The sequence below is a fragment of the Sphaerodactylus townsendi genome, linkage group LG08 (genome assembly GCF_021028975.2).
Source record: "Sphaerodactylus townsendi isolate TG3544 linkage group LG08, MPM_Stown_v2.3, whole genome shotgun sequence".
Taxonomy (NCBI): domain Eukaryota; kingdom Metazoa; phylum Chordata; class Lepidosauria; order Squamata; family Sphaerodactylidae; genus Sphaerodactylus; species Sphaerodactylus townsendi.
The window spans coordinates 65,001,796-65,026,629 of record NC_059432.1 but is presented as its reverse complement, the minus strand read 5'-3'; the positions used below and the strand labels follow the sequence as shown (position 1 = coordinate 65,026,629).

The 24,834-nt window shown below is 46.6% G+C and overlaps 1 protein-coding gene across 2 annotated transcripts; it reads right to left on the bottom strand.

Annotated features, from left to right (window-relative positions):
* Positions 1–234: 234 nt before the first annotated feature.
* PI4K2A (phosphatidylinositol 4-kinase type 2 alpha) lies at positions 235–24,834 on the bottom strand. Of its 2 annotated transcripts, none has more exons than XM_048506298.1 (9): positions 24,272–24,834; positions 16,614–16,814; positions 15,733–15,864; positions 15,489–15,642; positions 3,783–3,844; positions 2,560–2,662; positions 2,216–2,349; positions 1,989–2,048; positions 235–1,856 (listed from the first exon to the last, which is right to left on the bottom strand). In XM_048506298.1, exons 1-9 carry the CDS (start codon positions 24,713–24,715, stop codon positions 1,695–1,697), a joined length of 1,452 nt encoding a protein of 483 aa, XP_048362255.1. In that variant the 5' UTR covers positions 24,716–24,834; the 3' UTR covers positions 235–1,694. The 2 variants fall into 2 exon arrangements, with proteins under 2 accessions (XP_048362255.1, XP_048362256.1); XM_048506299.1 differs by having other exon boundaries at positions 2,560–2,659.

Below are 24,834 nucleotides of genomic sequence, written 5' to 3'. Positions count from 1 at the left end.
ACGGGACAGATTCCCATAACATGCTTGACAATATAGACAGCAACAAACTAGGGAGGCACTTTCTGTAGAATGACATATGACAGACTACAACAGAAGAGTTCCACCTAAATAGGAGGCAGGTGGCTAGTAGTGTAGGTAGAAACGATGATGACTAGCAACGGGAGGGGGGGTGGAAATAATGGGGAGCAAAGTGATTCGGTTCCTGTTAGCTGAGACATAATGTACACAGGAGACTGCTGCCGCAACTGCAGACTTGTTATGAAGATACTTGCATTGATTTAAATATTACATACATTTCTACAGTGCATAAGAATGATACATTTCAGTTCAGGCTGACAGAATGAAAAGTATCCCCTAGTGCAAAGTGCAGTAGCTTCAGCCTGGCACATACGGCAGGAAGCCTACACTCCAGCCAGGACCATGAGGAAAATGGCAGATCCCACCTACAGGGTACCAGCCCCTCTGCTCAGAAGAGGAAGGAAGCTGGGCTTGGCTTGGCACAAGGCCTCTCCTAGCAGCCTGGGCCCACAGCTTAGTGAGCAGTGCCCAAGGAGAAAGCTAGGATGCTTATATAGACAGTTTCCAAGGGGCAGTTTCTGTTGCCATGGATTTAGCACAGTAGCCTTCAGAAAAGCAGTGGTCGTAGTATCATCTAGTTATACACCCAGCATAGTCTCAAGATGGTAGCAATCTTAACCTCAGATTATCTCCCTGCTAGTCACAAGAAAGAGCATCTTTCCCACGATTGTCAATGCTCAACCCTAGACTGAGGAAGGTATTTTCTCTTCCTCACCCCACAGGAATTGAGAGAACAGCATCAGGCAATGAACTGGTCTTTCCTTCTCTCATACCCCTCCCCCATCCCACTTATCTAAAGAGGAGAGCTAGTATTAAAATTACTCTAGGTACCACTGTAGGTGGGTATGAAAGATTTGCTGAGCCTCCCTCTCACTTGCTCTAGGACTGAGTGGAGCGCATGAGAGTATGCACATCGAGCGAATTATTTAAAACTAAATTAAAATCTACTGTATGGCAAAAGGAAAGCACAAAAGTGCTGCCTCATCTACAGGCTCACTTTCAATAGTCCTGTGCACCCCCAGCATTTAGCAGTCACAAGAGACACTGGTCCAACCCTTGTCCCTCTCCCACCTGGATTCCTCCAATAGCAGCTGGCTGTGGCCTAGTACCAATACACAAAGCACTAGGAGCAGGCCTGTAGGGGGCCAATGATAGCTGAGCAGGACTAGCTGGATAGGAGGCATCTGCCTTCTTGAGCAGGGTAAGCAAGAAGGTACAGTAAGGGAGGAATGGATATCAAGGCTGGCAGTTGCACACAGAGCAATAGCACTTCCATCCGACAAAGATACTCCCCTTGCCTCTGACATTCCCAGGCAAAGGATTTAAGGAGAGAGTACCTAGGAGCCAAACGGTGCTGCATGCAGGCACCTGCTCAGAGATGCTGCCAAGCCCAGATTGGGGAGGAGGTATGTCCAGCCCACAGGGAGAAGGGAGTAGCAATCAGTCTAATGAAGACCCCTTCCCCTCCTGCTGGGAATGTTCCAAGTCAAGGCTGATGGGAGTTCCAGCATACATCTCCCACTGGCTGCAGCACAGCTGTCTTGGTCTGGAGGATCGGCTGCCCACTGTCAAGGCGCACTCTCCCACAAGTTCCTCGATGAAGAAGAGGGCAACTGCTACCACCAAGAAAAGAAAGGTTTGCGGCTCTGGAAGCTTTGTGTGTAGGACTCACTGGCTGAGCGCTGATGAGAGCGAGCAGTTTCTACAATGACAGGGGGCATCTGGACCAGATGAAGGGGACTCTTCCCATCTTTCAAGGCCTGCGTCAAGTTCAGGATCTGCGACAAGAACAGGAAAACACAGTACCAATAAAGCACTATGCTGCAAATACAGGTTTAAGGACTGTGTGAAATACAGCCTGACATCACGCAGGGTAGGAATTCTCCCTCCAGTGGGAACAAGTAACATACCTGGCCACGCATGACAGCAATCTGCTTGTGAAACTGGCCCCTGTCAAAACCAGGATCCTTCTATAAAAGCAAGGCAAGAGATGGACAAACCCAATTAGGGTGGGTGCTGCACTCCTATATCTCCTCCCTCTCAGTGGGGAGGAATATGTGCAATATAGACACAAATGTCTGCTCGTGGGCAGAGTAAGGAGAATCAGGCATTTTCTTGCCCAGCAGCCTGCGCTTACCTTGAAAAGCTCATATAGATCTTCTTCTAGATCTTTAACAAAATTAGGGTCAGAAATCTTTGGCAGGATCAAGTCCTTGATCTCCTGTGAGAAGGCCATCTTGGCCTGCGGCAGCCATGCCCAATAAAAAGGATCTTCAGGAAAGGTAAAAAGCAAAGTTAGAGACCCACAAGCCAAGCCAATCACTAGGCTAACAAGCTCTGAGATAGAGGAGATACGTCAAGCCTGTGCCCTCAAGGCCTGAGAATTATGCACTCCAAATGGAGAAAGTAGATGGTGAGCACTTGGAGAACACTGAACATAAGCCAGAAAACCCTTTAACAAATCCACTTGGAAGTACTTACAGGCTCGCCAAGAGTCTGGATGCTTGAGGGGAAAAGCCAGGCCATTGTCAATGGCAGCCAGTTTAATGATTGGCTCCTTCACCACTACCCATTCTGAGTCCTGCTGAGAAAAGAAAGAACACTTAGCCAAGGAGAGATGCTATGTTCAGCAATCACTCCACTGGAATCACTCAGCAATCACTCCACTGGACACAGTGTGTGATAGACTTCCCTCTGTGATACACGTCTGAAGATGCCAGCCACAGATGAAGGTAAAACGTTAGGAACAAGATCCACCAGACCACGACCACCACAACCACTCCACATTAGTTTAGAGGGGCAGTCCCAGAACTATTATTGCCAAAGCCAATACAATTATCATCATTCATCCCTCCAGGAGATCTGTCCTACTCGGGACTGTCAACTTCCTGGAGAAAAAAAAGATCCCCTGTCTCTTTAATGAAGGCTTAAAGGGATGCTACTGACTCCATGCCTTAAAAAACTTCAGTTGTCCATTTCTACTCATTATTCCTCTATTAATGGGACAGGACATTTTTCTCTAGGCTTCTTGGCTACCCTAGACTTGCTTCCATTCTCTTTTTGCAAAAAATCAAAACTGAGGTCAACAACATTTTCACACTTCAGGCCTGGAGAGATTTCCTGCAGTTCTCTTTAATAGAGGCTTAATGTGTTCAAGTGGGTAGCTAAAGTTTTTCTGTGACATCAAGGTAAATAATATCCTATTAAGTCTCCATTAAAGAAACAGGACATCTTTTTCTCCACACATCTGCCAATTCTGGTAGTGAGGCTAGTACTGTGGAATTCATTTCCTATAGAGAATTACCAGGTACCAAGTGTACATTTTCTAGGATGCTAAGCAAAGACATTTTTATTTTCTCAAGCATTTCAGATCACCTCCATCTGGTTTTGGCTATCACACCTGTTTACTTATGCATTTATTACAGCTCTGCATATCTGTAATGCCAGCTTCTTTAGTTTCATCTGTGTATTGTTGGATGGCTTCTCTTCTGTAGGCTCTTCTTTTAGCCTATGGGCTGGGTTGGGGTCATTTTTAGAGGCTGTGGTTTGAAAGATTTTAATTGGCTATTGTCATTTGAATATAGCATGAGCTGTCTTTTAACATAATATGAGCTCTATTAGAAGAGAGCAGGCTATAAGCATTTTAAATAAAGAGGTTCAAAGTTATACTATCAGAGCAGCTAGGGGTTTTCTGCCCCACTCACCCGCATGCTTGTGCTATCCAGTGGGCAATCATACTTGATCAGCCAGTTGTCATTACCCCGGTCTGTAGGAGAACAGAAAGTTTATTCAGTAAATTAAAACCAGAGGAGATCCAAGAGAGTCCAGTAGTATATCTGGGGTGGGGGAATCAGGCAATCCAGTGTGTGTGTGCTGGCAGGTTATAAGGTTTTTGCAGTCTTCCCACACTAAAGGAGAAGAGGAGCCCATCAGCCAGGTCACTGTAGCTTCTACTTTGCTTAGCCATACATAATGGAACGTATCCTATCAAAGGAGACTAAAACTGAAAAAAGGAGTGGGAAAACTACAACCATCACATCAAACAATAAACCAAAGTATGTTGAGAAATATAAAATTACAAATACCATTTTTAATCCTAGCAGAACAACTGCTATTTAATAATACTCTTGATCTCTCCCTTATATATGAAACATATTTCCTCTTTTTTAAAAAATTAACTGCTTCCTTGCTTTGGTTGTAATATTTTTTATTTCAATTTCTTATTTATATCTTGTGTGTAAGCTACCCTGAGCCCCTTGGGGAAGGATGGCATACAAGACATAATATAATAATAACAGTATTACATTAAACAAAATTTAATAATAATAATAATATAATGAACGAAAATTGTATTTTTGACTTAATCTATTTTATCACTCCACTGAGCAAATTTTGAAACCTTCCTCTAGCCTCAGCAGCCATCCGCCAACTCACGTAGCTCTTAGCCTGGAGAACGGCTCAGGTTGCACTATTTTTTGGGGGGCCATCAAGCCACAGCTGATTTATGACAACACTGTACAATTTGCAGGGCAAGAGATGTCCAGAGGTAGCTTGCCGTTGCCTGTTTCTGACTCATGGCCCTGGTGTTCCTTGGAGGTTGCCTATCCAAATATTAACCATGGCCAACTCTGCTCAGCTTCAGAGATCTGATGAGATCAGACTAGCCTGGGGCTATTCAGGTCAGGGTTCATGTAGCATACATGACAATTTTTCTCATACTTCCTTAATGCCAAGTTCCAAGTTATAGATTGTAAATCTTAGGCCTTTCCACACATGCAGAATAATGCACTTTCAAACTGCTTTCAGTGCTCTTTGAAGCTGTGCGGAATAGCAAAATCCACTTGCAAACAGTTGTGAAAGTGGTTTGAAAATGCATTATTTTGCGTGTGCGGAAGGGGCCTTACATTTGGGAAGTAGTCCACCCAGCGTTAGCAGTCACAGGACACTGGTCCAACCCTTGTCCCTCTCCCACTGGATTCCTCGAATAGCAGCTGGCTGTGGCCTAGTACCAATACACAAAGCACTAGGAGCAGGCCTGTAGGGGGCCAATGATAGCTGAGCAGGACTAGCTGGATAGGAGGCATCTGCCTTCTTGAGCAGGGTAAGCAAGAAGGTACAGTAAGGGAGGAATGGATATCAAGGCTGGCAGTTGCACACAGAGCAATAGCACTTCCATCCGACAAAGATACTCCCCTTGCCTCCTGACATTTCCCAGGCAAAGTTTAGGAAGTACCTAGGAGCCAAACGGTGCTGCATGCAGGCACCTGCTCAGAGATGCTGCCAAGCCCAGATTGGGGAGGAGGTATGTCCAGCCCACAGGGAGAAGGGAGTAGCAATCAGTCTAATGAAGACCCCTTCCCCTCCTGCTGGGAATGTTCCAAGTCAAGGCTGATGGGAGTTCCAGCATACATCTCCCACTGGCTGCAGCACAGCTGTCTTGGTCTGGAGGATCGGCTGCCCACTGTCAAGGCGCACTCTCCCACAAGTTCCTCGATGAAGAAGAGGGCAACTGCTACCACCAAGAAAAGAAAGGTTTGCGGCTCTGGAAGCTTTGTGTGTAGGACTCACTGGCTGAGCGCTGATGAGAGCGAGCAGTTTCTACAATGACAGGGGGCATCTGGACCAGATGAAGGGGACTCTTCCCATCTTTCAAGGCCTGCGTCAAGTTCAGGATCTGCGACAAGAACAGGAAAACACAGTACCAATAAAGCACTATGCTGCAAGTACAGGTTTAAGGACTGTGTGAAATACAGCCTGACATCCACTTGGGTAGGAATTCTCCCCTCCAGTGAGACAAATTAACATACCACAGCCACTTGTGACCCAACCCAATCTGCTTGTGAAACTGGCCCCTGTCAAAACCAGGATCCTTCTATAAAAGCAAGGCAAGAGATGGACAAACCCAATTAGGGTGGGTGCTGCACTCCTATATCTCCTCCCTCTCAGTGGGGAGGAATATGTGCAATATAGACACAAATGTCTGCTCGTGGGCAGAGTAAGGAGAATCAGGCATTTTCTTGCCCAGCAGCCTGCGCTTACCTTGAAAAGCTCATATAGATCTTCTTCTAGATCTTTAACAAAATTAGGGTCAGAAATCTTTGGCAGGATCAAGTCCTTGATCTCCTGTGAGAAGGCCATCTTGGCCTGCGGCAGCCATGCCCAATAAAAAGGATCTTCAGGAAAGGTAAAAAGCAAAGTTAGAGACCCACAAGCCAAGCCAATCACTAGGCTAACAAGCTCTGAGATAGAGGAGATACGTCAAGCCTGTGCCCTCAAGGCCTGAGAATTATGCACTCCAAATGGAGAAAGTAGATGGTGAGCACTTGGAGAACACTGAACATAAGCCAGAAAACCCTTTAACAAATCCACTTGGAAGTACTTACAGGCTCGCCAAGAGTCTGGATGCTTGAGGGGAAAAGCCAGGCCATTGTCAATGGCAGCCAGTTTAATGATTGGCTCCTTCACCACTACCCATTCTGAGTCCTGCTGAGAAAAGAAAGAACACTTATGGGAGAGATGCTATGTTCAGCAATCACTCCACTGGAATCACTCAGCAATCACTCCACTGGACACAGTGTGTGATAGACTTCCCTCTGTGATACACGTCTGAAGATGCCAGCCACAGATGAAGGTAAAACGTTAGGAACAAAGATCCCGCAGACAGAACCACCACAACCCCTCCACATTAGTTTAGAGGGGCAGTCCCAGAACTATTATTGCCAAAGCCAATACAATTATCATCATTCATCCCTCCAGGAGATCTGTCCTACTCGGGACTGTCAACTTCCTGGAGAAAAAAAAGATCCCCTGTCTCTTTAATGAAGGCTTAAAGGGATGCTACTGACTCCATGCCTTAAAAAACTTCAGTTGTCCATTTCTACTCATTATTCCTCTATTAATGGGACAGGACATTTTTCTCTAGGCTTCTTGGCTACCCTAGACTTGCTTCCATTCTCTTTTTGCAAAAAATCAAAACTGAGGTCAACAACATTTTCACACTTCAGGCCTGGAGAGAGATTTCTGGTCTCTTTAATAGAGGCTTAATGTGTTCAAGTGGGTAGCTAAAGTTTTTCTGTGACATCAAGGTAAATAATATCCTATTAAGTCTCCATTAAAGAAACAGGACATCTTTTTCTCCACACATCTGCCAATTCTGGTAGTGAGGCTAGTACTGTGGAATTCATTTCCTATAGAGAATTACCAGGTACCAAGTGTACATTTTCTAGGATGCTAAGCAAAGACATTTTTATTTTCTCAAGCATTTCAGATCACCTCCATCTGGTTTTGGCTATCACACCTGTTTACTTATGCATTTATTACAGCTCTGCATATCTGTAATGCCAGCTTCTTTAGTTTCATCTGTGTATTGTTGGATGGCTTCTCTTCTGTAGGCTCTTCTTTTAGCCTATGGGCTGGGTTGGGGTCATTTTTAGAGGCTGTGGTTTGAAGATTTTTAATTGGCTGTGTCATTTGAATATAGCATGAGCTGTCTTTGTAACATAATATGAGCTCTATTAGAGGGAAGCGGAGCTGTAATTTAAATAAGAGGTTCCAAAGTTATACTATCAGAGCAGCTAGGGGTTTCTACCCCACTCACCGCGTACTTGTGCTATCCAGTGGGCAATCATACTTGATCAACCAGTTGTCATTACCCGGTCTGTAGGAGGAACATAGAAAAGTTTGTTCAGTAAATTAAAACCTTGAGGGAGATCCAAGAGTCCAGTGGTATATATCACAGGGTGGGAATCAGGCAATCAGTGGCAGTATTGCTTTGTGGTTATAAGGTTTTGCAGTCTTCACACTAAAAGGAGAAAAGGAGCCCATCAGCCAGGTCCTTCTACTTTGCTTAGCCATACATAATGGAGCATTATCCTATCAAGGAGACTAAAACTGAAAAAGAATTGGAAAACTACAACCATCACATCGACAATAAACCAAAGTATGTTGAAATATAAAAGTACAAATACCAAGAACTTTAATCCTAGCAGACAACTGCTATTTAATAATACTCTTGATCTCTCCTTATATGTAAGAACTATGTACCTCTTTTTTAAAAAAATTAACTGCTTCCCTTGCTTTGGTTTGTAATATTTTTTATTTCAATTTCTTATTTATATCTTATTGTGTAAGCTACCCTAGGCCAACAGGAAGGATGGCATACAAGACATAATATAATAAGTATTACATTAAACAAAAATTTAATATGTAATAATGAACGAAAATTGTATTTTTTGACTTAATCTATTTTATCACTCCACTGAGCAAATTTTGAAACCTTCCTCTAGCCTCAGCAGCCATCCGCCAACTCACGTAGCTCTTAGCCTGGAGAACGGCTCAGGTTGCACTATTTTTTGGGGGGCCATCAAGCCACAGCTGATTTATGACAACACTGTACAATTTGCAGGGCAAGAGATGTCCAGAGGTAGCTTGCCGTTGCCTGTTTCTGACTCATGGCCCTGGTGTTCCTTGGAGGTTGCCTATCCAAATATTAACCATGGCCAACTCTGCTCAGCTTCAGAGATCTGATGAGATCAGACTAGCCTGGGGCTATTCAGGTCAGGGTTCATGTAGCATACATGACAATTTTTCTCATACTTCCTTAATGCCAAGTTCCAAGTTATAGATTGTAAATCTTAGGCCTTTCCACACATGCAGAATAATGCACTTTCAAACTGCTTTCAGTGCTCTTTGAAGCTGTGCGGAATAGCAAAATCCACTTGCAAACAGTTGTGAAAGTGGTTTGAAAATGCATTATTGTGCGTGTCTTGAAGAAGCCTTATTTAGGAAGTAGTCCACTGTAGTGCGACCCTTGGGTCAGCTAGAAGCAGACGAGGCAGCGGAGATAACATCTGGTGGAGATAAGCTCAGCAGCGGAGACAGTCGATGTTCATGGTCTCCGTCTGCCGGTTCCCTGGCACCTTTGTGTTACTCTATAGTGTAGGAGGGAGGGACTGGGGGAGTTCGGAGGCGGAGGTGGAGAGATCATCAGGTGATACATGATCTCATCTGGCTCACGATCTTGAGGAGGAGAAAGGCGTCTGGCGTCTGAGCCTAATCCTCACCTGGGGGCAGAGACCATTGTCCCTGCAGCCCGGTGAGATTGAGCCAGACAGTTCCACGACCAGTGACTCATGGGGGGATGAGGGAGTGGGGGGTCTCGTCGCGACCGAGGCAAGGCCGCCCAGGTCGTTCTGGCGTCCCAACGTTCTACCTGGCACTGCTGGGTGACAGTGCACTACCATCTCCTCCTTTTTACACATTTTAGAAAGCGGGGGGCGAAGCGTTGAGAGGCGATTTAAAAGGGGCCTTGTCTCCTCGCCGTTTGGTCAAGTTAGCCAACTGCTTGTGCAACATTAGAACTTGGTTGCGGGGTAAAGGAAATCACGAGGGTTTCTTACACCACGTTACAGGCAATAATGAATACGCATTAGAATGAAACAAGATCCGATAACAGTACACAATTAAACCAATGCAGAGCTGTACAATAGCACATCAACCATCCCTCCCGGCAATAGCTCCAGAGGGCTGACCACCAATGAAGACGAAACATCCTTCAGATTAGATACAACTTCTAGCACAACTCCGCACTTTCATGTGGATCAACCAGAATTATCAGAAGATTAAAACAGCACATATTATGTACATTCTCACAACCTTGGTGATGTAACAACAAATAATCAATAAGCGTACGATTGTCTAGGGTGCAGCTTGGCCAGAAGTTCCTGCTGCCTGGGAGGCCAGGGCATCCAGAGGCCGGTGGAGGTAGGTGATGGACCACTTGAGACACGGCCAGCCCGGCCAATAGTCTGCACATTGTAGAGGCGGAGTCGGGGACTCCCCACTAGGGAAGTTCGCGAGGGAGGCGAACTCCCGCTTGGTGACAGCATTAAGCTCCGACAGGAGGAGTCCGAAAAGGCAAGAGGCCGGGCTTGTGGCGTGGCCGGCGTCGGGCTCCCGAGGTGGAGCCTGAGGTAGGACAATGGTGAAGTGACTGAGGCAGCAAAGAGTTCCGGCAGAGTGAGGCGGGAATGTAGTTAAGCGTCCTCTCCCCGCCAGGTCAGAACCAACCTAGAGGAGCAGGATGTTTCGAACCTGAGGGGAATGTCCTCCATGTGTGTGCAGTTCCAACTGGCGAGCAGCCGAATGGGCCGAGGTGGGGTTCCCGCTTCGGCCTGCGCCCGGTGATGCGAGGCGCGGAGTGTTGGACTTCGTGGTTAGCGACCGTCTTGGTGACAAAGGAAGCGCCAGCCGGAGGTTTGGGCAGCAGATTCCCCAGTGACTCATAGGAATATCCCTGATGGATAGAGGCATTCGCTGAAGAGGCTCAGCCCAGACTCCCGCTAGGAAGTCTCGGGTGCTTTACGGAGCGAGGAGCAGGCAGGGAAGCTTAACAGGCTCCGACTCCTAGAGTACTGGCCCAGGCAGAAAGATGATAAGAGCGTTGGCAGCTGACGTAAACTGCCAGATGTTGGTCTGAGTAGCTTGCCAGGGTGGCGATCGCCCGTCGGCAGGAGGCAGCGAGCAGGCAAAGGATGGTGGTGTGAGTTGGTGGTATTCATAGAAGCGGCACAGAAGGGTTCTCGGTCGGGGTGGTCTTGCTGGCGCAGCAGCGCTGGGAGCCACAGCTGAGTAGTGCATGCCAAACATCTCCCCAGGTCATTCGGTGCTTTGGGGCGTTGGCGGCAGCGTTCCCTTCTGGGATGTAGGCGGGATCCTCTAGAGGAATCGTTCCCATCTCGGGATAGGGTTGGTTTCACCTCCTGGCGCCATTCCATGGAGCCCAGCCTGTCATGGCTCCCGAGGAGTCCACCAGGAGCCTGTAGGGAGAGGGACTGAAACACCCCTTTCCCAGGTTCACGGGGGGGGGCGGTTCCACGCCAGACTCTCAGTTCGTGAGGATGGCGGAGGTGGGATCCAGTTAGTGTTTAAGATTTAATATGGGAAGGGAAGAGAAGGCTTGTTTTGCCTGTGAAAGGTTAGCACAATACAGCAACCCTCCTGGGGGCATACACTCCTCTTTCTTTAGTTGTTTGACAGGAGGCAGGAGGTGGCGACCCTGGCGAGGTGGCTTCAGAAGCGTCATCAGGAGTGCGTCCAAAGGCGAGGGTCCGAGCCACCTCGAGAGGAACAGAGGCGGGTCCTGCAGAGTTGTGTTATGCATGCTTAATCCAGCAACACAAGGGGAACTGGAAGCTACCTTTTGGGGATAAGGTGCATCGAGGGAATGAAGTAATCAGGCAATTAGAGGCAAATTCCTCGCACACACAAAGGAGAAAGGAAGGGAGGGTTTCTTTGCAAGGGAGTTGCGCATTGACCTTGGTGGCTAATACAGGAAGCTGGATGGTGCTAGATTTTGTGATGCCGAATTGTCACGGGGGTAATTGCCCGCCCGAGGCTCGCCTTAAAGGGGCTGGCCTGCGGCTGGCGTAACCTTTAACATAGTACTGATAAAGTTGCCAGGCGGCTGGAGCAATATAATATGGGTTTGGGTATTGGCGGCGCCAATGGCGTGACAGCCTTTTTTTAAACTGGGGCCTGTCCTGACAGTGCTGCTAGGTATCACTGGGGCCGAGGACCCAGATTTTGGCCAGGGAGGGCCAGTCAGCCAGGTGGCCCTCCGCCTCCCTGATCGAAATAGAAGAAGAGGAGGAGGAAACAGTTTTCTTGTGGGAGTTAGAAAATAATTTTGGAGGCAAGATTGCGTCAATGACCTGTGGCGGCTCATACCAGTCCCAAACCAAGAGTCGTTTTTAACCTGACTCATGGAGTCTCTTCCCAGAGATTGACATGGATATCTAGAGCGATGGGAAGTAGGACTGTGACGCTCAGCTCAGTCCTGGGCTGTTGACGTGTGAGCCCGGATGCTCCCGTCAGCGGTTTGTCTCCACCCCAGATGTGCGGGCAAACACCGATTCGGCCACTGGTCGGGCCCGCTCGAGCTGCTCTGATGGCCGGTAACATCAGCGCCGGTGTCCACCAGGCATAGAACTTACATCCCTTCTATGGCGGAAGCTCTCTCCGAATATGGTGGGAGCTCCCGATAAGCGTCTCCACGCTACTGACGGTGGTGTAGCCAGAGCTCTTGCGCCATGTTATTGGCTGGGCTCGTAGCCTTTATTGGGTTGGCAGCGGGCTTGGCCAGCATGGGGAACCCAGAAGAATCAGCCTGGCGCCAGCTGGCTCCGGCGGGCAGCTCCCTGTGGGATGTTTGTGTCCAGACCTGGAGGTGGATGGGTCGCTTAGTGCGTGGGAGTCGATCACTCGAGGGGGGCGATGAACAGTCCCTGTTCAGCGGCAAAAGGACTTTGGCAGCACCAGCCCAATGTCGTCCCGGTAGGGATATAGGCGCTCGTCATACACTGAGTTGGGCGACAAGAACCTGGAGTGGGGAACTAAGGAGATAGGCTGGGTGCATGTGGCCGAGATGCCACCCTGCGCGAGGGGGGTGGTTTTGGCAGGGGGGGCCTTGGCGTTTGGAGTCTGCTCTCTGGTACTCTCTGCCTCCTTGGTCCCTGGGCTGGAGAGGCGCCGAGGCGGGGAAGTTTCCCGGCAGACAGTCGATCTCTCAATGGAAGCCCTTCTGACAGCAGTGGGCACCGGGGTTTTAGGTGGCCTTCTCCTCCTGGGGGAGGACCCTCCTCCAGCACTCGGGGTTATGAGCCCCACCCGGGCTACCTACACTCGCCGGAGATGTCGGGTCTGCCGCGGTTAAAGCAGTCATCCTGAGACTGTGTCTCCTGCCCGGTGGAGAGATGCTTTCTTGGCCGAGGAGGGCTAGCTTGGTGGTAGGAGGGACCCAATGTCCTGGCAAGCCTTAAGCATGTCGGCTAGTTCAGGATTTTTGCTAAACCGGTGCCGTGAAGCACTCCATGGAAGCGTTCTCCTTTCTTGGCGGCATGAGGCTTCGTTTGGGCCTCCTGGCTATCTACCTGCCTCTTGGCCTTCCCTGGAACCTGTTTACAAATTCCAGCATAGAGCTCTTGGGGTTTTTGCAGGATGGAGGGAGAAACTTCTGGGTTGGCTGGCGGCATTGGGGACTTTTCGATAAATGCCTTATAGAAGGCGCCTCAGAGAGGCTGACCGTAAGAGGTGGCCTCGAGCAGGACAATCTGATGCGTTGGGATTGGCAAAAGCATCGAAACCCGTGGTAAAGCTGGCGGCGGTGTAGGCGCCCGCCAGAAGGTGGCTTGCTCTGCTGAAGCGTACTGGCGGAACTCTCACTTTCCGAGACCACAAGCTGCGCCCGGGGCTCCAGGAGCATGCGAAGGTGGTTTTCAGTCATCTGGAACCATTAGGTGAAGTTCCTTCTGCGATGGCTTCCAGCATGCCTCTCCGCGTGAGAATGGTGAGCTCCTACGTCCGCGTACTTCTTCGAACTCGGTGAGGACTCTATTATAGCTCAGAGGTGATTTTCGACAACCCATGAACTATGCCATCCTCCTGGTATCTGTGAAGTGGATGGGGCACAATGCAGAATATGTCGGCATCAGCGTCTTCCGTCAGGGGTTTCTTTCTTCTGCAGATGCGTGGCTATCGTTCTAGCGAACGTTCTGAAACCGCCAGCGCCGATTCACGTCAGCTGTGACGGAGGTCACAGTGGCTTCGGAGAAAATGAAGGCCGAGCAAGAGGAGAGGCGGCTGAGCAGCGGAGGAGAGTTGAAATGGGTGAAGAGGGCGAGGGGGGGCAGAAGGGGAGGACAGGCGTCCAATTTGGTGGATAGAGAAAATTCCGGGGTTGAAGTGAAGGGTGAAAGATCCCGAGAAAAGGAGTGACCTACAGCAGGGAGCCATATGAGTCTACGAGCTGATGGCGACAAACATTGTCTCCACGTCAGTAGCATGGCGACATCGGTAGCGAGGCTCTGTCGCGAAAGATTAAGCCCGATGTTTTCCAGTCCTTAAAGGTTCAATGTCCCCCACCTCACAGGTACCATGGACACTGAGCGCTTCAATCTCCCTCAACCAATTCGCGCCCAGCTCCGCTTCTCTTCTGAGGACCCTGCCGCATTTAGATTAGCAGCTTTCCGGATTAGTCAGCGTGCTTGTCGCATAAGCCCTGCTTTTGCAAACTCCCATACTCCACCGGTGTTCCGTCGGGGCGAGAGAGTGTCCACAAATTGCGTGTCTCTGGATCGCCGATCCAGACGACAGGCGATATGCGAAAGCCGGTGTGGTCCCTGAATAGCGCCGATCCAGCGGACTTAGGTGCAGCGAAGCCTTCTGACGGTGAGCAGGGTGGAGGTTAGAAGGATTTCGAGGGTTTCGGCACCGAAAGCTTGTAGTGGACCCATTGCAGCGGTCGAAAGCGTAAGAGCGAGGAGCGAGCGGAGATATTAACATCTGGTGGAGATGCGCCATGCAGCGGAGACGGAGTCCGTGTTTCCCCTAGCGGATACCCGTCTGCGGTTCCTGGCACGGTATTGTTACTCTATCCGAGCGTGTAGGAGGGAGGGACTGAGGGAGTTCAGCGGAGGCGGGGAGAAGTCGAGGAGATCATCAGGTAGATGCATGATCTCATCTGGCTCACGATGCGGAGGAGAAGGCGTCAGCGTCTGGACTAATCCTCACCTGGGGCAAGACCATTGTCCCTAAGCCCGATGATTAGGCCAGACAGTTCCGCGACCATGATGACTCATGGGGGGGGATGAGGTAGAAGTGCGTCGCGTCGTGCAAGGCCGCGGAGTCGTTTGGCGTCCCAACGTTCTACTACGGCACTGCTGGGTCGGCAGTGCACTACTACAGTCCACCCATCATGCAGAAGAGCCTCCCAACTCCACAAGGACTCTGGAACCTAATAACTACTTATAAATATGAGCTGCTGTAGGGAGGGGGCGAGCGAGGGAGGAAAGAGATCTGAATGACATTCTGCAATCACCTGCAAGCCAAATTGTGGGAAAGACATCCCATCACAAAGCTGATTTGTAGTAGTGAAAGGCAAGGCAAGTTTATCAGCTAGCACACCAAGGGAAGTAGGTATTGGCTACATACAGAGTATAAGAGCAAAAGACACTCCTATCTCCCCAAAGTGAAGTGAATATCTGAAGTTGTGATACACTGAATCAGACCATTGGTTCTTCAAGGTTCGAAATGACTCATAGCAGCTCTCTAAAGTCTCAGCTAGAGGTCTTTCACCATTACCTAGCACTTGATTCTTTCATAACTGGAGATGCTGGGGACCAAAACATGGGGTCTTCTGAATGCAAAGCAGATGTCCTGAAACCATTTCACAGCCTGCATTCTCAGTACTACTGATTGGTCTTCTTTACTCCTTTAGAGTAAATAAATTACTCTATTTTACTAAATATTTCACTATTTTACTAAATATTTATTTTACGAAATTAAATAAATTTATTCTCCTTTAGAGTTAGCATCCCCAAAACAAAAGGCCAAGAACTAGAAACAAAACCTACCAGTATTGCGAATTATATAGTCCAGCACCACCAGCCTCTCAAATTGCAGCAGCAGTTGGCGGTTAGTATTCTCTGGAAGTGGCTCAGCCTCAAAGCGCCGCAGCCAGTAATCTGCATCTTTGTAGCCCTCCACAAACAGCTGGAAAGAGCCCACCTGAGAGTACAGAAGCAAGTGGGTTAAGGGGAATAAGACCTGCCATACTGGTACTAACACCCTCTCTCAGATACTTTAAATGTCCCCCACCTTTGGAGGAAGGCCAATTCGGTGAAACCTCTGTCCAACTTTTGGCACTTTCTCCAGAGCCAGACGTTTGCCCCGGGACTTCACACGATCAATGGCGCTATAGTTGAATGTTTCACTGGCCAAGTATACCACCTGTAGGCATAGGAAAGCATAATTTGTAAGCAGTTCACAATTAACATATGAAAAACAAGTCCACTGGAAAACTTGCATAGATCCACACACATTTGGGCCTGTTTGCCTTTTAAAAAGTGCCATAGAGCCTGGTATTTGGAATTGAATTTACATATGCTGAACATCCCAAAATGTGTTGAAGACAAGTGTCAATCCCTGTTCTGACAGCTGTGTGAAAAGAAGCAGGCAGTGTCTGCAAAGATTTCTAGCAGCCAAGATCTGAATACAAGCTCTTCTTTATCAGCTGTAGTCATACTCTTCAATTCCTACCACTTCTGCTATGTGTGGTTCTTATTTCAAAAGTTGTGCAGAGAACTCAAAATTCAGAATGGAGACTGCACACTGAGCAAGAAAGTACAAACATTGGCAGGGCAGCATACTACAGTAACATGTAAGCGCAGAATTCAGATTCTTTAAAAAAGATCATGGCATAATTCTTGATTCACCTCTCATATGATTCTTAATTATGCATTCTTCCAGTTTCCAACCAAATCCCAGAGCCAGAATACCTCCATGCACTGGAATTGAGAAACACCAGTAAAACTAACAGGAGCTCCTACATGTTAAGAAGCAGGGCTGGGAGTAGAGTTTAAAGAATCAAACAGAAAACAGGATTCTACAGTCTGGGAATGAGACACACTGGAAAGCACATGCAGAAAAACAGAATAGGTCTTCTTTCACTGTCAAATCCTCTTTTATTGTTGACTTACCCTTGTGCGCGGAACAATGTTCAGTTCCAGTTTCTGGTCAACAAGGCTAGCACCAGCCTCAGACAGATACCCCTGGTTGAGGACTAGGCAGTCCCTCCCAAAACAGCAAGGACAGCACAGTTTCTGCAGCCACTTGGTCCACTTTGGGTTCAGCTGCCCATAAGGCTCTTCATTCTTGGGTTTAAACACACCAATAATTTTCTGCCAGGGGGAGGTGACAAAAGCAAAAGATAAGTCAGGCAAGACAGCAATGAGCATACAAGTCCAAACCCCCACCAAGGCAAGATACCAGCTCTTGACAAGTAGATCAACATTGGTGGGATAAAAGGTCTAAGAATGGTCACATCTTGCCAAGAACATTCCCTGTTACAATATATGTTCTCATCACAAGGGCCTAGGTATCCCTAAGAGCTGACCACTGACCCACAGAAAGACTTCTATTACACAGCAAATTAAGCTCTTAATGGGATGGATAAATCCAGGTCTAAAATGACCAGCCTCAGCAGCCAACTCACTCAACTTGGCAACATCTCTATTGTCTTCAGCAGGTGAGCACCGAGAAACCTTGAAAACAGCTGTGTATATGCAACTTATTGGCTGTAAAAGGATCTGTGCACTAGGGCCTAGACTAGAACAAACTCATCCCCCTAAAACCAGCCAACAAAACCAGCCAACAAACAAGAAGATGCTGGAGGGAGGGGGGAAGCTGCCAGAAGATTCTACATTTCCTGCCTTCCTAAATTAGCTTAGCAATTTTGATAGATGCAATGTAAAACATCTGCTTGGAGGTTTGTGGAACAGTCATAACTTTTGCAAGGTTTTACAAAGCTTTTTGCTCAAATCCCATACATGAACTTCTCCAAGTCCTCATGGCCATAACCATTTATTTTTCCACTGATCTGTGTGATTGTAATTTGAGAAAACCAGTGGACAGTACCATGTGAACTGTGTACTCTGCCTACTTAGGGCTGGTACAGTGGTCAATTTATTGCAAATATTCCATGTAGTGAAGAACTCCATTTTATAAAAAGCAATTTACTTTTTAATTTCTTTAATTAGTGTTATTTGATAGCATGACTTTCTTTAAACAGTGACTTTCTTTTTAACCGTTGCTGTTATGTGGCTTTCTTTGTTTTAATTTTATTTTTACAAACATTAAACCTCAACTCTCATATTCCATGATAAAAGCCAAGGAGAAAAACTATTCAGCAAAACTGCTCACAGTACCAGTAATTTGACTAATATTATTGTTACCATTAAAAAAACATGGTTTTAAATTTTCAATTTATTTGCTTTATAATTAATATATTTCTCAAGCCTGATTATAAATATTTTCCTCTGTTCTAATAAAATTAATACTTTGCACATTTTAAAAAAAAAGATTGGATGTTCAACTCTATACTGGGCGAAGCCTTAACAATTATTTTCTTGTCCTGAGAAATCTCATTATGAGAAAGTCAGGGGATGCAAATGCCATAAAGAAAGAAAGCCTTCCATGTCAATATGGGCAAAGGGCATCACTCCTCCAGTTGACCCATGTAAAGGATGTCTTCAACTGCAGCACCAAGAATCCAACAACCGACAGATATATGTTGTCAGAATTGCCAAACGTGGGGAGGTCAGTGCCATCCAAGCATTAATGTACTAGTTAAAGTAGCAAGCTAACTGGCATAGCCTGTACATTCAGCCATTCCCATTTATAGCTCCTTTATGGTTATTCAGGGTTTCATTCTTCAGTCTCAGGGAAAGATTGTTCTGCCTTTCTCTTCAGCACTGACAAACTAGAAGGTGAGTAATCTACATCAGGATGACTCTAAGCAGAATGCTGCTCAGTCACAAGTCAAAGGAGCAGAGAAACCCCAGGCAGGAAGTAAAACAAAAATTCTTACATACAGGAAAACCCGTCCCTCCCATTCATCCCACACCCTAAACCTAAGATACTATGTGCCCTGGCCCATCATCATGTACTGTGTATGTGGAAAGTACTATCAAATCACAGCCCACTTTTGGCAATGCCATGGGGGTTTCAAAACAAGAGATACGCTGAGATGGTTTGACATTGCCACTGCCACTGCATAGCAACCCGGGAATTATTTGTCCCAACCAAATACTAACCAGGGCCAACCCTGCGTAGTTTCTGAGATCTGATGAGATCTGACTAGCCTGCGCCATCCATCAGGGAGGACTTGCACATATCTACATGACTAGAAGCTTCAGCCAACTCCAGTTGGAAAATTCCTGGTGATTTGGAGGTGGACCCTGAGGAAAACTGATGTCTGGAGATCAGCTGTAATCCCAGGAAGTTGTGCAAGATCAGCACATGTTATAACCATCAATTATTATTCACCAAAGCAAATTTTTTCATATCATGAAATTTGCTAAGCTGAGTAAACACACTTTTCTCTCAGAATAAACATCCATCTAAACATATACATGATGCATGTTGTCTCTTTAAAAGCAATTTTATTCATGAAATGAAATTTGCCAAAGTGAGTAACACAGTTTACATTTCGGTCAGAACAAACATGATCCTAAAAATGATTCTAAATATGCCGTATGCAACATGTTATAAAATGTGCCAATCTGGCACAACCTCACCAATATAGCGAATATGCTTCCAGTTGCGCTTCTCCCATTTTTTGCTTAGGCTCACCTGAAAGTTGGCAAGCCTAACTCAGCCATAGAAAAAAACTTTCTAGGCCTTCTCATGAAATGGGGAGGAAGGGGGGAAATACTGCATGGGGCATTAGTGGATCTCATCACTGCTTACCTAAAAGCTTAAAAACCTTTAAAAAGTACATACTATAGCCTAATCGCAGTTTGAGGCCACGTGACTTGCAGGTCCAGGATTCAGTTTGGCTGAGACTGCATCACATGAAGCATCTACTGTGCAGTCTGAACTTTTGTTTGTAAAAGAGCATTCTAGACCTGATAATTACTCATAAAACTATCAAAAATGCATAGATTTCACCCTCCCACTTCTCCTTTTTGAAGAAGCAGAAATTGCTACCATTCTTCATTTTTCCTCCACAGTTTTCCCAAGCACTTTTACCCTGGAATTTTTTATCCATTTCCAAGCCAGCTCCCCTTGAGCCTGCAATCATGTTGAAAAGGTCTTTATATCTCCATCCCACCAAATGTCTGACCCCTATCCATGTCTCTGTGTGATAGCCCAACCCTCCTTCAGCCATTTTCTCCTCCCTGTCATCCTTTTTCAAAAGGATTTTTAAAAATTCTCTTTTTCATATAGCATTATCATTGTAACACTAGGGTGCAAACACAAGCCAGATCAGTTATATCAGCTTTGTCTATTTCAAAGATACGTTGTGTCCACTGGCGTATTTAGGGTGGGCTAAGCCAGGGTGTGAGCCCCGGGCACTACTTGCCTAGGGATGCCCTGGCTGCCCCTTTGCAAAGCAGAAAGCTGCTGCTGGTTGGAGGGCTGGTCTACCCAGCATTAAGGAGGCAATCAGTGGACCTGGCTGCCTTGGAAGCCGGATCTATCAGTTCTTCTTAGCAGCGAGAAAACCAGTCCTCCAGAAAGCTGGTTACCTGCAGTTGAAAGTAACGAATAGACTTTCTACTAATTCTTCTTAACAGCACATAGACCAGCCCTCTGGAGAGCTGGTTACCCCTCCTTGAAAGCAATGGGTAGACTGTCTATCAATGTTTAATAGAAGGTAGACCAACCCTCTGGAGTGCTTGTTATCCAAGGTTGAAAGGAATGAGTAGGCCTGGCTGTCAGAGAGTTGGTCTTCCAAGATGGGAAAGACCTATCGGATTTTTTTTTGTTGGAGGGTGGGGGAGCAGCACGAAATTTTCTGTAGATATCCCTTGACAGTATCCACAGTTAGGAGCAAGTGAAATTAAAAAGGGTCTGCCACAGTATAGATAGTGTGTTACTGCAGCTCTAAAGTGGTTGAAAAATGTCGTTCTTTGCAGGTGGGCGGAGGTAGCCTGCTCTAGGAATTGTTTTAGCTTCTATTTTGGGTTGGTAGTTGCATCTATACAGTAACACTAGAGCACCTGCGCAAAAGAAAAAAATGGGGGTTGGTCTTCTGCATCACAAATGACATGCCACCACCATTAGGAATAACACGTTTTCAGCAGTAGCCTGTGGAATAAATGCAACTGAAAGAAAGGGGGGGGGCAAAACAACAGGGGGAAAGAAGATGTGCGAAATGATTTCACAGAAAACATTTCCAAAACAGAAGGTTTGACCATTGGGAAAATCTGTGGTAAGCTGTGAAAACAGGAAAGGCCATAGATTACATGAAAGCAAAATGGTGGTATTTTAGCACAGATTTTAAAACTAACTACAATACAGTTATAGCAAAGTAGGAATTGAGAGGAAGGAATGGTAACTATCTGCAATGATGAGAACATCAGAATTTCCACAGAGGATTTTCCCTAAGCTAGGTACCCTAGTACTGCAAGTTCAAATCTCACCAGTAACAGGCCAGACCTCAATCTTGAAGAGAGGATATTATTCCGAGTCTCCCTGTAAACTGAATCTATGGGATACAGCATGGCAGCTAACCAGAAGTTTTCCTTGCACTGCCTGATCCCACTGATTGTCAGAGAGAAAAATAGACTGATTGCCTTCGGCCCTGCTGACATAAAAAGCATTGCTATGATAGGTCTTATCTTGAAACCCACCCACCCCCACCCCAAAACCAGGTACCTCCACAGAATAATCCTAAATTTAATGCATGGTGCATGGCAGGCAAAGAGGTTCTGTTTCCTTTGCAGAAATAATGCAGGGTCAATAACATAGGACGGTGATAATACTCCCAGCAAACAACCACAGTCCACTTCCCAGAAAGCTAATGAATACCTCCCACACACACCATCCTATGTACGTGCAGACTGACAAGGTCTAATTGTGGGCAATCATCCCAAAAGCCTTATCCTAACTGCTGAACACCAACAGCAGTTGCTCCCCTCTAATCATGAATCAACAAAATTGAAAGAAGTGATGCTGTATCAATCCATCCGCTTTCTGCCTGCCAAAACAGAAGTGCAAAGGTCAGTCTGATTCATCTAACAGCGGTTCCCCTGAATCAACCATAAAGGGAAGTGAATTCAGAGCTAGAACCAAAGAGAAAAATGAGACTGGACTGTGACAAGGCATACGGATGAGATGATTTCATACAGTTAACGCTGGAGACAGAGAAGCAGGCAGTTAAACGTAATCTGGTTAGTTATGGTGGGTCACAAGGAAAGCCACAAGACATGTGCACAATCAGCCCTCACACAGGACAGGTCTGGAGAATGCATGACAGCTGACTGAATCCATGACACAAGCAACTCCAGTAAATCATTTACAGTAATTTAAGAAGTCCCTTATTCACCAAATAGAACTCCACTAAACATAAGCATTGTAAGTCAGAAGCAAGAGCAAAGGATCCAGTGTTACAGTTTAATTTTTTGTGAACAGCTTTGGGCACGTGTGGCATTTAAAAATCCTGTAATAAATAAAAACAGAATGGAGCAGAATCTGAAAACCAGGGCACGAGGTAAAATGAAAGGTCTTTTTTCCAGAGCATGCACAAGCATAAGTAAATGAATGCTGGCCTTTTCTAAAGCAACCTTGTTTTATGTAAGAAGTTTTAGTGACAAGAACAGTACTGCTACTCTGGAATGTACATTCCCATGCTTGAGATGCTTATTGCTTAGAAGGTTTAACCCAAGCTGACACATACCATTCATATTCATTTCCCCCCATTATGTTCTTAACCACATCATCTTCATAGCACCATTAATACAGATAGCAATTTACAGAGTAACAATTCTAAGACATATCCCTGCCTGTATGGCCCTTACCATCTAAAACAGAAACAAAGCAGATGATCTACCGCTCTCTTTAGAACTTTCCTTCCACTCTCTAAAAACCTAGATGGCAAGCATCTAGTTCAACTGGCATCAAATGCTGTTCATGGGACACTGTGAAAAGAGTTCATGGCATCAAGAGATTTGAAAATAAACTTGATCAATACCAGCAGGGCTGGCTTAAAATGCTCCACAGAGGGCAAAGGGTATTCTGAAAACAACACTTGGCACCACACTCAAGCTTCTGCACATTAAACATGCCTAATTCTTTCTACTTTCTATTGCCATACAAACAGTTTTATTAATCTTAGCTCTTGCCAGCTTGCACAGACAGCGAGAGACCTAAAAACAAAATCCCCTGAGCTTTATTTTTAAAAAAGCAGAAGATGACAAAAGAGCATGTTACTAAGAAGTGAAGTTCAACAACTGTTTTTACTAACCAATAGCCTCCTCCTCCTCCGGGATTGTTCATCTTACAAACATACAGATCTGCAACTAGCTAGTACACAAAGAACTTCCAGTGGAGGGGCTCTTGTCCACCACTAATGTGATTATTACATCCAAGTTAGTCAGCTTTCTTGCACCACATCTAAAACAGGCTCTCAAGAAATATTACAGCACAATCCTATAAAAATCATGTATAATCTAGAATTATCCCAAAGCTTCCAAAAGGAGCGCATATTATTGCCAAATCACCTTGCACCCATCTAATTGCAACCCACATGTTTTCCAGTGTGAGAACTTTGTGGTACGTTCCTTCATCTCAAAAGCTTACGAAGCATTCTGAACCAATAACACACAATGAGAACTCTATTACTTTGCCCATGGCCAGAAAGTCAGCCATTCATTTAAAAACTCATAATGAAGTCCAAGTAAATTCGAGGGTTGGGTGACAACCCACAGACACTCTTTTGCCTGCACAACTGAGGAAGTCTAGTTATTCAGGACACAATTGATACTGGACTGGCACACTACTGCCTTTAATTGGCCAAACTCATGCCAGTCTCATAGACGAACCAATCCACACACTCCAGGTACTTTTTATCTATATATCAGAAATACTTCAATATATCTAGTACCTTTATACATAATCATGATGTTCCTAATTCTATGCTTTAATTTCAATTACCCTAATATTACTCCTATGTCTACAGAAATCCAGTCTTAAAGACTAACAGCATTTTGCTAGAGTAACACAGCTGCACCATCTGGAGTTATAATGGTCACAGAGTATCCATGAATTCCAAAATACAAACCATGTCATTAAACATTGCTGCAATAATATCACTGTTACTATGCTTGTTTCATTAGGAGTTTGCTCTATTCAATACAACATCATTAATATGAAAACATTCTGTCTGAAGATAAGGCCTGAATCTGGCTGTTTCTGTCAGGTGAGTAGGAAGCATTTATTCAACAAATAAAGCTGTTCATTTACCTATAGCATATAAAACCATTCAGGTACTCCAGAAAGCACCTACTGTGAGGATCCAGCACAAAAACCCAGAGAACAAGCTATCCTAGGCCACAGCAGAAAGATACCCAGAATCATCTGCCAAGGGATAAAGGTAAGGGATTGTCTATGTCTAATAATGGGCAAGTCCTTGCCTCCCCACCGTCAAAAAAAGCATACATGGCACTTCAGATAGCTGGGCATAGATGTGCTGACTGTTGAATGCAGGCACATTCCATCCCCATCCAGAGAAGGGCTATCACTGGCAAAGTGAAAAGACTCACCTTTTAGGCTGCCCCCCCGTCCCCCAAGCCCATTTCCCCTGTTCCTCACACCCTGGTCTGTGGACATCTTTTGAGCCCTGATATCTCACCCCTTGTGGGTCCTTGACGAAATAGCTGCCACTGGAGCCTTGGGAGATGCGCTCGGGGTAGATGCCGCGCTCACTTGCCAACTCTGCCAGCCGCACCACCTCGGCGAATTCCGGGTCATCTGGGAACTCGTTGCGTGGCTCTCGCTCCCCGCGAGCCACTGCAGTCCCTGACCCGGACCCAGCTGGAGCCTGAGCATGGGCCACCCCGCCCGCCCCTGAAGGCCCTCGCGCCCCGCGCTCTGCACCCACGCCGCGGTCCAGCAAGGGCTGGCGCTCCCGGTCGCGGCCGCCTGCGGGAGAGCTCGGCGGCGACGGACAGGGGCAAGGTCCGGAGGGAATGCTGGGGGCGGCGGAGGAGGAAGGGGAGCGCACGGCGCCCCCCGGCAGCCCATATCCCGGAGCCGGGCCACGCTCGGGAGACACCAAGGGACTCGTCTCGTCCATGGACCGAGCCAGGACACCGATGTATGCCGGCCTCTGGTGCACAGACACGGGCCCGCACTCTCCAGCTCAGCGCTGCTCCAGCTCGGATCACCTGACACCGGCCCCGCGGCCACCACCGT